Source organism: Microcaecilia unicolor, chromosome 9, assembly GCF_901765095.1.
Source record: "Microcaecilia unicolor chromosome 9, aMicUni1.1, whole genome shotgun sequence".
In the NCBI taxonomy this organism is placed as follows: domain Eukaryota; kingdom Metazoa; phylum Chordata; class Amphibia; order Gymnophiona; family Siphonopidae; genus Microcaecilia; species Microcaecilia unicolor.
Window position 1 is genome coordinate 205,281,897 of NC_044039.1, and position 14,138 is coordinate 205,296,034.

Consider the following 14,138-nt stretch of genomic DNA (forward strand, 5'->3'; position numbering starts at 1 on the left):
AAAGTGCTGTGGGTCAGCATCAGTCTCAATTATGAATACTTTCTGGGGGCTATTTCTCTAAATAGGTTAGTTTTGCACATACCACGGCAGGAATGGACCTCACTCTTAAGCCTGGGCATGTGCAGTATGATCTCAGTTTCTAATGCTCGCCATCGTACTTGCATTGTGCCAAAGAGAGCTTCTTTCTGGAGTTCATAAGATGCAACTGATGATATTAAGGTTATATTTGAAAATAATGCTCCCCTCCATTCATAGAGAGGAATATTAGAAGTTAAATGTTAGTATAGTAAATACGATGGAAAATGACTACATGCTGTCTTTACCAGATGCAGGAAACTTTTATTAGAGGCTAGTAAAAAAGGCCCGTTTTGGTACGAAAGGAAATGGGCACTAGCAAAGTTTTCCTCCCCCTCCCTCGCTCTCTCCCTCTGTCCCCTCCAAGTCCCACGGCCCCCTTTCCTCCCCTCCGATTTCCATGGCTTCCTCCCTCTCTCTGTCACTGTCCTTCACTCTATTCTCCCTCCAAGTTGCAGTCCCCCCCTCCCTCCCTCTGTCATTCTCCTTCGCTCTGTCCTCCCTCCAAGTGCCAGTCCCCCCCCCCCCTCTAAAATCGCCAACTCCCCTCTCCCCCTCTCTTACCGGGGTCCCGTCAGCAGCATTGAAGAGCGAGTCTACTGCCTTTCCTTCTCTTCGCTCTGAGCTCTGGTCCCACCCTCATTTCCTGTTTCCGTAAGGGCGGGACCAGAGTCAGAGCTCAGAGCGAAGAGAAGGGAAAGCAGCAGACTCGAAGGGATGTATGACGTCAGTGTTATCTACCGCAGGTAGCAGACCACATCCGAGTGAGCCACGGTCCCAGGCAGCATCAGAACGTTGGAGGTGAGAATTATTATATAGGATAAACATGTTTGGAAGAGAACAGGGAAGTGAATGTGATGCATGCAGGTGTCTGAGCATACCGATGATGTATGGAATAATGTATGATAGTTCCGCATTCCTATAAATGTTAGATTTTTACTGGAACCACTAGCAGTTTTGGAAAGTACCCTGAATCCCCTGAACCAGACTATAATCTAGCCAACGATTTTTCAAAGTTTGTGTCCCATGATTTGTGATGTAACCAGTTAATTTATAACTTAATGCATTCTTAATAAAAGAGCAGAGGACCTCAGGGATTTTGAGAGAGCTCTGGGTGAACTCACTGTCATTAAGTGGGACCTACACTCTCTCCTGAAGGCCTTTGTATATATCTTTTTATTGGTGGTGTGTGTGTGGATTTTCTTTCCCTTGGTCTCCTAGAGTTGAAAATAAAGAACCAGAGGCACTTGGAAGTTCTTTTTGATCAAGCAGATTGACTGCAGAGAACTTCAGCAGCTGAACAAAGGAAAATCTAACACAACAAAGCACATTGAGACTGGCTGCACCCCAGCTCCCTTTCTGAATTAGTATGGAACTGGCATTATGACCGTAGCAATATAATTTCCAGTAGCTGAAGAATGCCAGTTTAGCATGTAGAGTCTTTAGATACTGGAGTAGTCATTCTATTTGTCAGTATAATTCAGCAGAATCTTTAATTGTTTTGCTTTGTATTTGGGTGTGTGTGAGTAAGAATGTCCATAGCGGAAAAGAGGAATGAGTTATAAAAATTCACATTTCTTATAATGTAGGCTAAATATAGCCAAGAGATATCAGAGTGTTTCATGTCCTCTTACATAATTCTCTACATTATCACTTGCCTCTCCTTTCTGTTTATCTACACCGAACCAGCCTTGTGGTTCACAGTACCATAATAATCAATACTGCCAAAAAGCTTAATTCTATTGGCTGAGCCCACTGAGGGAAATAGTTCCTAAAAAAGCTTCTGAGGATAGCTCTCCCAGATGAGAAACTGGATCAGTGCATCTAGCAGCTCTTACCACTGGTCACTGTGCCCAGGTGCAATAGATTGATTTATTTTTATTATGTTATGATTTTTTAATATTATGTGTATGTTTTATGATTTTTGTCTGTATAATTTGTAATTTGTCTAGGTCTAGGAAGAATATAAATCAATCACCATAATCATAAACTATAAACAGAGAAAGGATCCAAAGGTTACCTTCCCACAGACTGCATAATGTCCAGCAACAGAGGAGCAGCCAGATCTGGACTGAGGTGGATGAATGTGGAGAGCACAACTATAGCCAGACCGAGCGTTTCTTCATCATATTCTTCCAGGGTAGCCCCGCAATCATGACACCTGCAGGGTGAAACACTATTACATACAGCCAGAGCAGTCAGCATTATCTTCCTTAAATACACCATCATCTTTTGGAGGAAACATTAATGGTGCTTTTTGGTGCAAGAAAAAGAGGTGTATCTATCATTCATCCAATAATGGTCCTTATTTTATAAGCATTCTTCAGGTTTTAGATGTCATTCATATTGCATATTTATTTATTTATTTATTACACTAGTAAAAAAAGGCCCGTTTCTTAAGGCAAGGAAACGCGTTAAGCAAGGCAATCCCCCACCCTCCCTCGCTGTGTCGCTCTGTCCCCTCCCAGCCTCCCTGGCCTGCCACCCACCCAGTTCAAGGCCCCCTCATGCCCCTCCCACCGAGTTCCAGACTCTGCCTTCCCTCCGTTTTCAACTGCCCCCTCCGCATTATGGACCCCTGTACCCCCCTTCCGCGACACTGTCGACCCCCCTTCTCGCCGAAAACCATCCCCCGCCGCTGTCGAGTGCCTGTGCTGACTGGGGACTCCAACCCCCGTCGGCCAAAGTCGTGTTCTGGCCTTCGCGGCGTTGCTTCCTCAATGACGCACGCACAGAAACTTGAACAGAAGATCATTGAGGAAGCAACGCCGCGAAGGCCAGAACACGACTTCGGCTGACGGGGGTTGGAGTCCCCAGTCAGCACAGGCACTCGACAGCGGCGGGGGACGGTTTTCGGCGAGAAGGGGGGTCGACAGGGTCACGGAAGGGGGGTACAGGGGTCCATAATGCGGAGGGGGTGTTGAAAACAGCACTGATGTGTTCTCGCACTTCCAGTTTTTTCTGGACAGGCGCACAAGAGCCGCACTTACAGCAAAACTTTTGTGTGCATGTGCCAGGCACGTTCCTCCCTTTGCTTTCAGTTTAACAGCGCAAGTGGAGTGGAGTGGAACAGGTGGATGTGAAGCATCTGTTCACGCTTTCCAAAAATACTAGGACTAGGGGGCATGTGATGAAACTACAGTGTAGTAAATTTAAAACAATTCAGAGAAAATCTTTCTTCACCCAACGCGTAATTAAACTCTGGAATTCGTTGCCGGAGAACGTGGTGAAGGCGGTTAGCTTGGCAGAGTTTAAAAAGGGGCTAGACGGTTTCCTAAAGGACAAGTCCATAAACCACTACTAAATGGACTTGGGAAAAATCCACAATTCCAGGAATAACATGTATAGAATGTTTGTACGTTTGGGAAGCTTGCCAGGTGCCCTTGGCCTGGATTTGCCGCTGTCATGGACAGAATGCTGGGCTCGATGGACCCTTGGTCTTTTCCCAGTATGGCATTACTTATGTACTTATGTACTAATTATCCTTGCATAACATCTTAGAAGCTAATATTCAGCCTGCAGAAGGCAGCCCGCCGAAGTGCCACGGTCGGTGTTAACCCCAGATATTCAACGCAGTGACCGGCATTGAATATCCGTGGGATTTTTTGGCTGGCTCAAACACAACTGGCTGTGTCAGTATTCAGCGCTGGCTGGTTAAATTTGGAGCGGCCAAAGATAGGACTGCTATTTAGATAGTCAGATTTGGCTGCTTAACTTAGCCAGTCAGCGCTGAACACTGGCGGTTATCTTTCTGGCATTAACCAGCTTTCTAGAAGCCAACAGGTTGCAGGATCCGAGACAACGTGGCTTTACCAAAGCAAAATCCTGCCAAAGGAATCTGATTGACTTCTTTGACTCAGTGACCAAAGAAGGACGTGCACTAGATGTAATCTACTTGGATTTCAGCAAAGCCTTTGATAAGGTCCCTCACAGAAGACTGAAGAATAAGCTGAGAGGGCTGAACTCAGGACCCAAAGTGGTGAACTGGATTGGAAACTGGTTAACCCACAGGTGACAGAGGGTGGTGGTAAATGGAATCCACGGAAAGAAAGGTGAGTAGTGGAGTGCCTCAGGGGTTGTTCATGGGGCCAATTCTGTTTAATATATTTGTGAGAGACATTCCTGAAGGGTTAGAAGGAAAAGTTTGCCTTTTTGCAGATGACACAAAGATAGCCAATCGAGTGGATACCCTGGAGGGAGTAGAAACCATGAGAAGGGATCTCTAAACACTGGAAGCATGGTCAAAGGTCTGGCAGTTAAAATTTAATCACAAAAATGTGCTCCAGACAACCTTTTTTCTTTTCTCCTTCAATTTATTACAAACAAATCCCCCCCCCCCCCCCACTTTCTCTTATACACATACATTTACTGTTTACAAAATAAGCTCCACAAAAATTAACACTTTTTAAGCATGTTATACACCCAGCCCGTCACTTATCTCTTTTCAGTATTTTCCCCTCTTTCTTATCCCGTGCTGATAGTTCATATGTATTACCCGACCATCTAGTCCAAATTTCAGATCCGCAAAAGTTTATTCTTCAACAACGTCACATTGGGTGTTGAAAAATCATGTACTGGATGATCTGAGAGTTCTAGTCTTGTTTCAGCTCACGAGTCCCAGGGGCGGGGATATCACTGAGGCACTAAAGGTAATTGAGCAACGCTGTATCTTTTCTTGGGATACGGTGGCCCCGAATGGACTAAACATAGAAGTCAAGTGGATCTAGGATGGGTTCCTTTAAGAGGAGGGTGTGAGTACACTCTGACTAAGAGTGTGTAATCAGGGTAGTAGATTGTGAGGACATGAAGCCTGAGGATCAGTAGTCCGTGACTGAGACTGGACGTTAGTCCCGCTGGTGAGTAGCTAGAAATGGTATTTAAATAGTGAATGATTAAAATTGATTAATGTGGATAATTCAAAAAAAAGGGAAAAAAAGGAGATGATGTTAAGTTACATGTTTGGTTATTGTGATTTATAGGAAAACTAGTAAAAAAGGCCCGTTTCTGTTTGAAAGGAAACGGGCGCTAGCATGGTTTTCCTCTGAGTGTGTATGTTTGAGAGAGTGTATGTGAGAGTGACTGTGTGAGAGAGGCTTCTGTTCCTGCTGCTGTGCATTCCCCGTGTTGTGCTGATTCGCTGCTCCCTGTATCGTGGCTCCGCCCCTCTCCCTTCTACTGGCCAATCTGGTGTGGGTTGTGTGACATCACTATTATCTACTCCAACATGATCCACGATTCCAGGCAGCCTCAGAATGTTGGAGGTGAGAATTATTATATAGGATAGTTCCTCCTGAGGAAGAGGATAACGAAATGCGGCCAGCATTGAGGAACGTGGAAGAGAGCGAGTGGTGATTTGTGAATGTCGAACTGTTTTGAATAAAGCTCTTCTGAAGTTGCTTGGGGCTTTTGCAATGGATGAGCTGTAACGAGGGCATTCAGACCCAATGTCATAAAGGAACAAGTAGCAGTAAAGGTTTGAGAACCAGGAGTGCAGTGAATGCTGCTTTAAAGTTTTGTTGAAGTCCATGTGGGATATCAATAAAGAAGCAAGGAATTCCCTGGAATGGCAAGTTGGTTCAAAAAAAGATTTTGATGGTATACAGAATCAAGCATGGATTGATGCAGGCTTGAGGATTATAAGAACACTAGGAAAAAATGCCCGTTTCTGAGCGGAATGAAACGGGCGCTAGCAAGGGGCCCCCTCCCTCCATCCCTCGAAGCTACTTGCCTTGTTCACTGTGGCGTTTCCATTTGGGCCCTCGTCGAGTGTCATAGCTCCGCCCTCGACGTCACGATGTTTTGACGCGAGGGCGGTGCAGACACTCCAGTGCACACCGGATATCTCGGGCGCCTCAACTTCCGTGGAGGCTTCAGAACGTTGGGGTTGCCTTTTATATAGAGAGATTGTTGAAGAATAAACTTTTGCGGATCTGAAATTTGGACTAGATGGTCGGGTAATACATATGAACTATCATCATGGGATAAGAATGAGGGGAAAATACTGAAAAGAGATAAGTGACGGGCTGGGTGTATAACGTATAAAAAGTGTTAATTTTTGTGGAGCTTATTTTGAAAACAGTAAATGTACATGTATAAGAGAAAGAGGGGGGATTTGTTTGTAATAAGTTGAAGGAGAAAAGAAAAAAGGTTGCCTGGAGCACATTTTTGTGATTGACTATAATTGATCGTGCTCTGGTTGAAACTAGTTTATCCCCGTTCAGTGTTAACTTAGTTAAAATTTAATACCAAGAGTGATGTACTTGGGGTGCAGAAATCCAAATGAGATGCACCAGATAGGAGGGGAGAGATTGGTAAGATCAGTTCAGGAGAGGAACCTGGGGGTGATGGTGTGAGAGGATCTCAAGGTGATGAAATAATGTAACAAGGCAGTGGCTGTGACCAGAAGGATGCTAGGATGCATAGAGAGGGGTATAACCAGCAAAAGAAAGGAGGTGTTGATGCCCCTGTACAAGTCATTGGTGAGGCCCCACTTGGAGTATTGTGTTCAGTTTTGGAGGCTGTATCTTGCTAAGGATGTAAAAAGACTTGAAGCTGTTCAGAGAAAAGCGTCAAAAATGGTATGGGGTTTGCGTAACAAAACATACGAGGAGAGACTTGCTGACCTGAACATGCATACCATGGAGGAAAGGAGAAACCGGGGTGATATGATACAGACGTTCAAATATTTGAAAGGTATAAATCCGCAGACAAACATTTTCCAGAGATGGGAAGGTGGTAGAACTAGAGGACATGAATTGAGGTTGAAAGGGGGTCGAATCAGGAATAATGTCAGGAAGTATTTTTTCACTGAGAGGGTGGTAAGTACCTAGAATGCCCTTCCACGGAAGGTGGTAGAGATGCAAACGGTAACGGAATTCAAAAATGTGTGGGATAAACACAAAGGAATCCTGTTTGGAAAGAACGGATCCAAAGAAGCTTAGCAGAGATTAGGGTAGCAACACCGCTAATTGGGAAGCAAAGCCAGTGCTGGGCAAGACTTCTATGGTCTGTGCCCTGAAAACGGCAAGGACAAATCAAGATCAGGTACACATATGAAGTATCACATCATACCATATGTAATGAGTTTATCTTGTTGAGCAGACTGGATGGACCACACAGGTCCTTTATCTGCTGTCATCTACTATGTTACTAATTAGCCATTAAGCCCGTTAAAACGGGCGAGTTTTTTGTTTTTCTATGGCCTCCCCCCGTCCACCAACCCTGCTCTCTCCCCTGCCCTCCCCTCATGTCCAGCAACCCTGCTCTCTCCCCTGCCCTCCTCCCATGTCCAGCAGCCCTCCTCTCTCCCCTGGCCTCCCCCCCTGTCCACCAACCCTCCTCTCTCCCCTGCCCTCCCCCCATGTCCAGCAAACCTGCTCTGTCCCCTGCCCTCCCCCCATGCCCAACAACCCTCCTCTTTCCTATGGCCTCCCCCTGTCCACAAACACTGCCCTCCCCCCATGTCCAGCAATCCTGCTCTCTCTCCCCTACTGTACCCCCATATCCAGCAACCCTCCTCTTTCCCTTGTCCTCCCCCCCCCCCCCCCATCCACCAACCCTGCTCTCTCCCCATGCCCAGCAACCCTGCTCTCTCCCCTGGCCTCCCCCCATGTCCAGCTACCCTCCTCGCCGCTGCTCCCGCCCCCCTCCGTGCCGGGCCCCGTGCAGTGATATGAAAGCGCCTCTCACCTACTACTACTACTATTTAGCATTTCTATAGCGCTACAAGGCATACGCAGCGCTGTACAAACATAGAAGAAAGACAGTCCCTGCTCAAAGAGCTTACAATCTAATAGACAAAAAATAAATAAAGTAAGCAAATCAAATCAATTAATGTGAACGGGAAGGAAGAGAGGAGGGTAGGTGGAGGCGAGTGGTTACAAGTGGTTACGAGTCAAAAGCAATGTTAAAGAGGTGGGTTTTCAGTCTAGATTAAAGGTGGCCAAGGATGGGGCAAGACGTAGGGGCTCAGGAAGTTTATTCCAGGCGTAGGGTGCAGCGTGAGAGGCGCTTTCATATCACTGCAGGGGGCCCGGCACAGAGGGGGGCGGGAGCGGCGGCAACGGCGGGGAGTGGGGTCTTCATTCGTTGCTCCTTCCCCCTCTGATTTTGACGCCCCCTCCGATTCCCAGGCCCCGTCCTTCACTTACATTCGGGCTGTTTGTGTACTCTCCGCCCCTCGCCTTCCACGCCCCCTCCGATTCCCACGCCCCGTCCTTCTCTCCACTTGCGTTCAGGCTGTTTGTGTACTCTCCGCCCCTCGCCCGCCTCTGACTGCTCCTCCTTTCTGATTCTGGAGCTGGTGGAGGCGAGGCTAGGACTTTTCCTGTGTCAACGTTCGGGTTCTACTGCGCATTTGTGGGTGAGTCAGTCACTTGTCATTTATATGTTTGATATTCAACGGAGATGACCGGTTGTCTCGCGCTGAATATTAGCGGTTAGGCACCGAAATGCTATTTAACCATCAGCAGTTGTGTCTGGCCAGTTAAATAGCGCTGAATATCGGCCGGTGAATGTCATTGGCTTTGAGCATTGCTTAGCTGCTTTTTCTGCTCTGTTGTTGCGCCAATGGAGTGTGCGTTGTAGGCTTTAGCGTCCTAAGTTTGAGCATCAGCCTCAAGAGGGGTCTCAATGGCTAAACTCGTTGAGCACTGCCAAAACTGTAGACAAGCAGCAAGTGATGGGATTTTACTAGCAAAAGGCGCTCACTTAGCATTCTCTTCTCTGCCCACGTTCCCAAAATAGCTGAAGGCCAGGATCAAAATGTGAATTTACGTCACACAGCAGTAGAACTTCTATTTTTCTCTGACTTTAATGTTTGCAAAAGGCATTAAGGCAGCTGTTCATCCATCAAAGGAGCCACAATGGCACAAGGCTGCAGACGCTCATGCTGTAAAATCCTGTCTTACTCCAGACCATGAAATGACAAATGGACAGCGCTGCTGCAGTGTGCTTACTTATCAGTCATCAGTGTGGGCTGGTCATCGGAGAACTCCTCCGGTGCAGGCACGAACATGCTGACTATGCTGGGTGCTGAAAGCAAGCTGGACTTTGTCACTCCTGTGATGCAGTTAAAGAGAAAACACATTCCGGTGAATAAAAACATGCTGTACAGCTTCCCCTGTAATGAAAAAAATATAGATAATACTGGTGCACACAGGAAACATTTTCATTTTTTATTTCTGTTTTCCTCTGTTTGTCTTCATTTTCAACTAGTCTTGTTTTGTTACAGTAACGTAGGGCCCGATATTCAGCTGTTGATGATCAGCGTCTTGCTGACCACCGTCGGTGGTGTTAAACCTGGAAAATCAATGCTGGGCTGTGTCCGAGCTCCAGCATTGAATTCTGGGTTTCCAGAGCTAGCAAATACACAGCCGGTTATGTGCGATATAGAGAATGACAAGGTGACAAAGTTTGGCTTCGTCCCCGCCCCATCCCCGCAGGTTCGCTCCCCATCCCCGCTCCGTCCCCGTGGGCTCTGTCCTCATCTGCAGAAGCCTCGAACACTTATGATTTTATATTTAAATTTTTTTATTAAAATATAAAAAGGAACAATATGCTGTGCAACTGTTGTGTATAAATTACAAATAGAGAACAATAATAACAATGAGCAACTATAATAACCCTCCTCCCACCACCACCACCACCACCCTTTACCCTTCCAACCTCAACAATAGGTGATTTCTACTACACCAAGGAATCCTAATTGACACTGTTAAAATGTCCAGTGGTATAAAATACAACCCGTTCTATATGCCCTAGAGGGGAAAAATATGCCCTATAAAGCACTGTTATGTTTTTTTAATCTATGGATAAATAAGAAATCAACAATCTCAGGATTCAATCTAGCTCTCCTGTCTTCCACAGTCCTTCCTGGAATAGAAGTTGTCTTCTTAGAAGATGTGCTGGTAGCAGGATGTACAGGATCTTCCTACAAATTTTTGCTAGTTGTGGCCAGTACGTTTGCTTGTTTTTCCAAAAAATCAAAATATCTCTGTAAGCATCACTTAAACATAAATAACAGTTCAGTTCATTAACAGGCTTCAAAGTAGAAAATGACACGGGAACAAAGTTTGTCCCCTGTCCCCGTCCCTGTGGGCTCTGTCCCCATCCCTGCCCCATCCCCGTGGGATCTGTTCCCGTCCCCACCCCATCCCTGTGGGATCTGTCCCCGCCCCGTCCCCGCGAGCTCTGTCCCCACCCCCATCCCCGTGGTTACTGTGGTTCCCCATCCCCGTATCATTCTCTAGTGCGATATTCAGCATTTAGGGGCCCCTTAACTAAGCCGCGTAGGTGTCCACGCATGCCAAAATGGAATTACCGACCAGCTACCGTGGACCTTGCGGTAATTTCATTTTTGGCGCATGTCAAGTGGCTTTCTATGCGTATAGCTCATTACCACCCGGTTAATGCGTGAGACCTTACCGCTAAGTCAATGGCTGGCGGTAAAGTCTCAGACCCAAAATGGACACGTGCCAATTTTGATTTTGCCGCATGTCCATTTTTGACAAAAATTTTAAAAAGGCCTTCTTTACAGGCATGCTGAAAAATGAAGTAAAGGGTAGAGGCGGGAGCCGGCAGCAGCGGCGATTCCCATACGCTGCCCTTCTGCCGGCACCCGCTACCCTTTACTGCAGCCACCTGAGCCTCTGACAAAACAGGAAGTTACATCAGAGAGGCGGCCACGGTAAAGGGAAGAGGCAGGTGCTGGTGGCAGGGCAGCATATGGGAATCACTGCCACTGCCGGGTTTGGAACATGATGAGGTAAAACACCATGAAGGGGAACACCACCGAAGAGTGGGGAGATGCCGCTCCTGAAGAGTGCCACCTGAGGCCCCTGCCTCAGGTGGCCTAATGGTCGGACCAATCTTGTGGGTTGGAATAGGATCAGAAGAACAGGTAGTGAGTTTAGAGGAGGAAAGAAAATGTGCAGTTTCTTCTTCAGTGATTTCAGAAAAGGTAGCAGGGGCTGAAGGAAGGTTTAGAAAGTGGAGTGGGGGAAGGAAAGGTGAAGGTGACTTGGTTGAGGACTTAAGGTTAATCTTGTGAATTGTCATGGAAGTACTCAGCCATAATCTGGGAAGAAAACGAAGGGGACTTTGAGGTGAAGACACTTTGAGGAGAGAGTTCAGTGTGGCAAAGAGATGGCGAGGGTTGGAGCCAATAGAGTTTGTCAAATGTTTGGCAAGTGAAAGAGCAGACTGGAAGGAGGTCAACAAAAATTCGAAATGTAAGAAGTCAGCATGGGCACGGGATTTTAGCCAAAAGCGCTCAGCAGATTGGGCACAGGAACATAGGTGGCAGATTCTAGAGGTCAGCCAATGCTGGGGTTTGGTGTGCCTTACAGAATGGAGAATGGAAGGAGAGAGTGTGTCCAGAGCAGAAGAGCGTAAAGTATTATAGGAAGAGACACCTCTCATCGACAGACTTAGATAACATAGTGGTTGAGAAGACACAGTGGTGGAAAGAGTGCAAGAGTCTATAGCCTGAAGATTCCTAAATGTATTGGTGGAGATTCGACAGGACTATAGGACAGGTGATTAAGTGTGAAAGTTATCAGATGATGGTCAAGAGGGGACGAACTGAGGTGGAGAAACTGGAGCTTGAGCAGTTGGAGAAGAGGCAAGATCAAGGCAGTGGCCATTCTGGTGAGTAGGGGTAGTGGAGCACAGCTGAAGATTGAATGAGGATGTTAAAGCAAGAAACTTAGGCCCAGATGCATTAAAGTCGTAGGTAATTCCCATTCCCTACCGATTCCATAGCAAATCGGTAGGGAACGGGAATTCACTAAGGAAAGGGAATGCAAATGAGCTACTCGCTGTAGCTCCGTTGCATTCACCATTACCTCGGTAGCCAGTCGGAGAATCGGGACGTCCCATTCGGTTATGCTCCTCTTCCAGGTCTCTTCAGCCAATCAAGCGCGTCTAGCTTGCTGGTGTCAGCTAAATACACTCTGATTGGCTGAAGAGACCTGGAAGAGGAGCATAATCGAAAGGGACGTCCCGATCGATTTGCACGTCCCCGATTCCCTTCTCCTCGCACAGCTACAGAAGGTGAGCAGCGCCGGGGAGACAAAGCTAAAAAAAACGGTGAAAAGACAAATAAAAGACGTCCTTCACAAGCGCAGGCAGAGTATGTCCATAAAGGACGCCTCTCACGTGCGCTCGCTGCTTTTTTTTTTCTTTTTTTTTACCTTTTTTGGGGCCCTTTTCCTTTCCGATTCCCTCACAGGAGCCCCAACGAGAGGTGCAGACTCCCGTTAGGGTTCTCACGGTAAGGGAATCGGAAAACAGTAGTGCATCTCATTATAATGAGCTGCAACAGTAGTGCAGCTCATAATAGCCTTTGGATAATTTGCATTCCATTTCCGTTGCCTGCTACCGTGACAGGGAAAATGCCCTTAGTGCATGCCTCCGGTAAACTACTTGCGTTTTAAACTGGCTGGAACCAGTTTAAAACGCAAGTTGTGGGCTTGTTAGGTTTAGTGCATCTGGCCCTAAGACACATAAGAGGAGTCATTTACATGGGCTTATTTTAGGCAACGTACAACTACCTATACCAACCAGGGGTTATACTGGGGGGTTTTATTTGAAAATCGTTCATGGCGTTTTAATTAATAAAACTTATTCAAAGAAAGTTATAGCTCTTATGTATCATTCCATCTTTACTTAATAACTATCCTTACAGAAAACAATTTTGATTCTGATTGCACTCTGGTGGGAAGCCACTTTATAATCAGACACACCAGAGCCCAGGGCTGCAGTAGATTACAAACAGAACAACAAAAACACTTCTCAGTTTTACGCAAGGCATTTTAATTCTACCTCTCCCCAAAGGCTTTGGAAAAGCTGCCAAGCAAGAAATATGGCAGATAGGTAAAAGATATCGGAAGCCAGGGATGAAGAGGGGAGGGTTCTGTCTTTTAACTCTTAATCTTAAAACCAAGATGGTGGGAGTGAATTAATGAAAGCAGAGCAAAAACGATTCACCACTGGAGACTTGAATCCAACAGTCTTTATTAGTATAAATAAAATAAGGACCCGGCACGGGCCGTGTTTCGACGCATGCAAGCGCCTACATCAGGGGTCAAATAAAATACTCCGGATGAAAACACGGAGCCTCAGCTCTGTTTGTGTACGAAGCTGTCACCTTTCGAAACGCGTTAACACAAATGGATAAGCACTTGCAACGACTGCATGAACAGAAAGGATTCCCCCTGTTCTGCACTTTGGTTTAATGAAAGCAGAAAACATTATCAAAGGAAAAAAAAATATATCGAGATTCCGGGTGATCCCGACAGAGAGTTTTCCAAATCCGATATAATAATTTGCACCTCCAACGTTCCATGTCTGGCTGCCTGGGTTCGTAACATCTCCTGACGTCAGCCAGCTTCCAGCGTTCCATTCCCCCTCACTGTCCTGCCCTCGCGTCAAGACGTAATGACGTCAGAGGGCGGAACAGTGAGAGGGAATGGAACGCTGGAGGCTAGCTGACGTCAGGAGATGTTATGAATGGAATGGAAGCCAGCGCCAGCCAGCCAGAGAACGTTCAGGTACAAATCGAGGGGAGGAGAGAATCGCGGCACATAGAGGGGAGGGAGGGAGGAAGGGAAGGGGAGGGGAGGGCAAGGCAGAGCAGAGGAGAATTGATGGACATGGATGGGATGGGAGGACAGTAGAGGAGAGAATCGTGGGACACGGATGGGAGGGCAGGGAAGAGGAGAATCGCTGGACATGGAGGGGAGGGCAGAATCACTGGACATGGAGGGGAGGGCAGGGGAGAGAGAAAAAAAAAGCTTACATGACAGCCTTCCTAGGGCCCGTTTCATTGTTGAGGAAACAGGCACGTTCCACTAGTATCTATATATTCTTAGCACGGCATTACATGGGCCTTTCCCATACGCTAAGGACGTTATTACTGCAGCCGTAAAAACCCCAATTTTCGATTTTTTTTCCATTACTGGCCATTAGCAGGCGGCCATTTTTAAAAATTACCTTGGGAGCACTTCCACCTATTTTGTAGGTGGCAAGGGCTGCTCGATAATGTAGATGCCCACTCTCCA

The 14,138-nt window shown here is 46.6% G+C and overlaps 1 protein-coding gene across 1 annotated transcript in view; it reads right to left on the reverse strand.

Annotated features, from left to right (window-relative positions):
* Window positions 1–14,138, reverse strand: part of LOC115477106 (protein unc-79 homolog) — a 186,710-nt gene that overhangs the window by 101,606 nt on the left and 70,966 nt on the right. Inside the window, 2 exon segments of the mRNA XM_030213720.1 lie at window positions 2,096–2,236; window positions 9,033–9,135. Of these exon segments, the coding sequence (XP_030069580.1) occupies window positions 2,096–2,236; window positions 9,033–9,135 (244 nt within the window).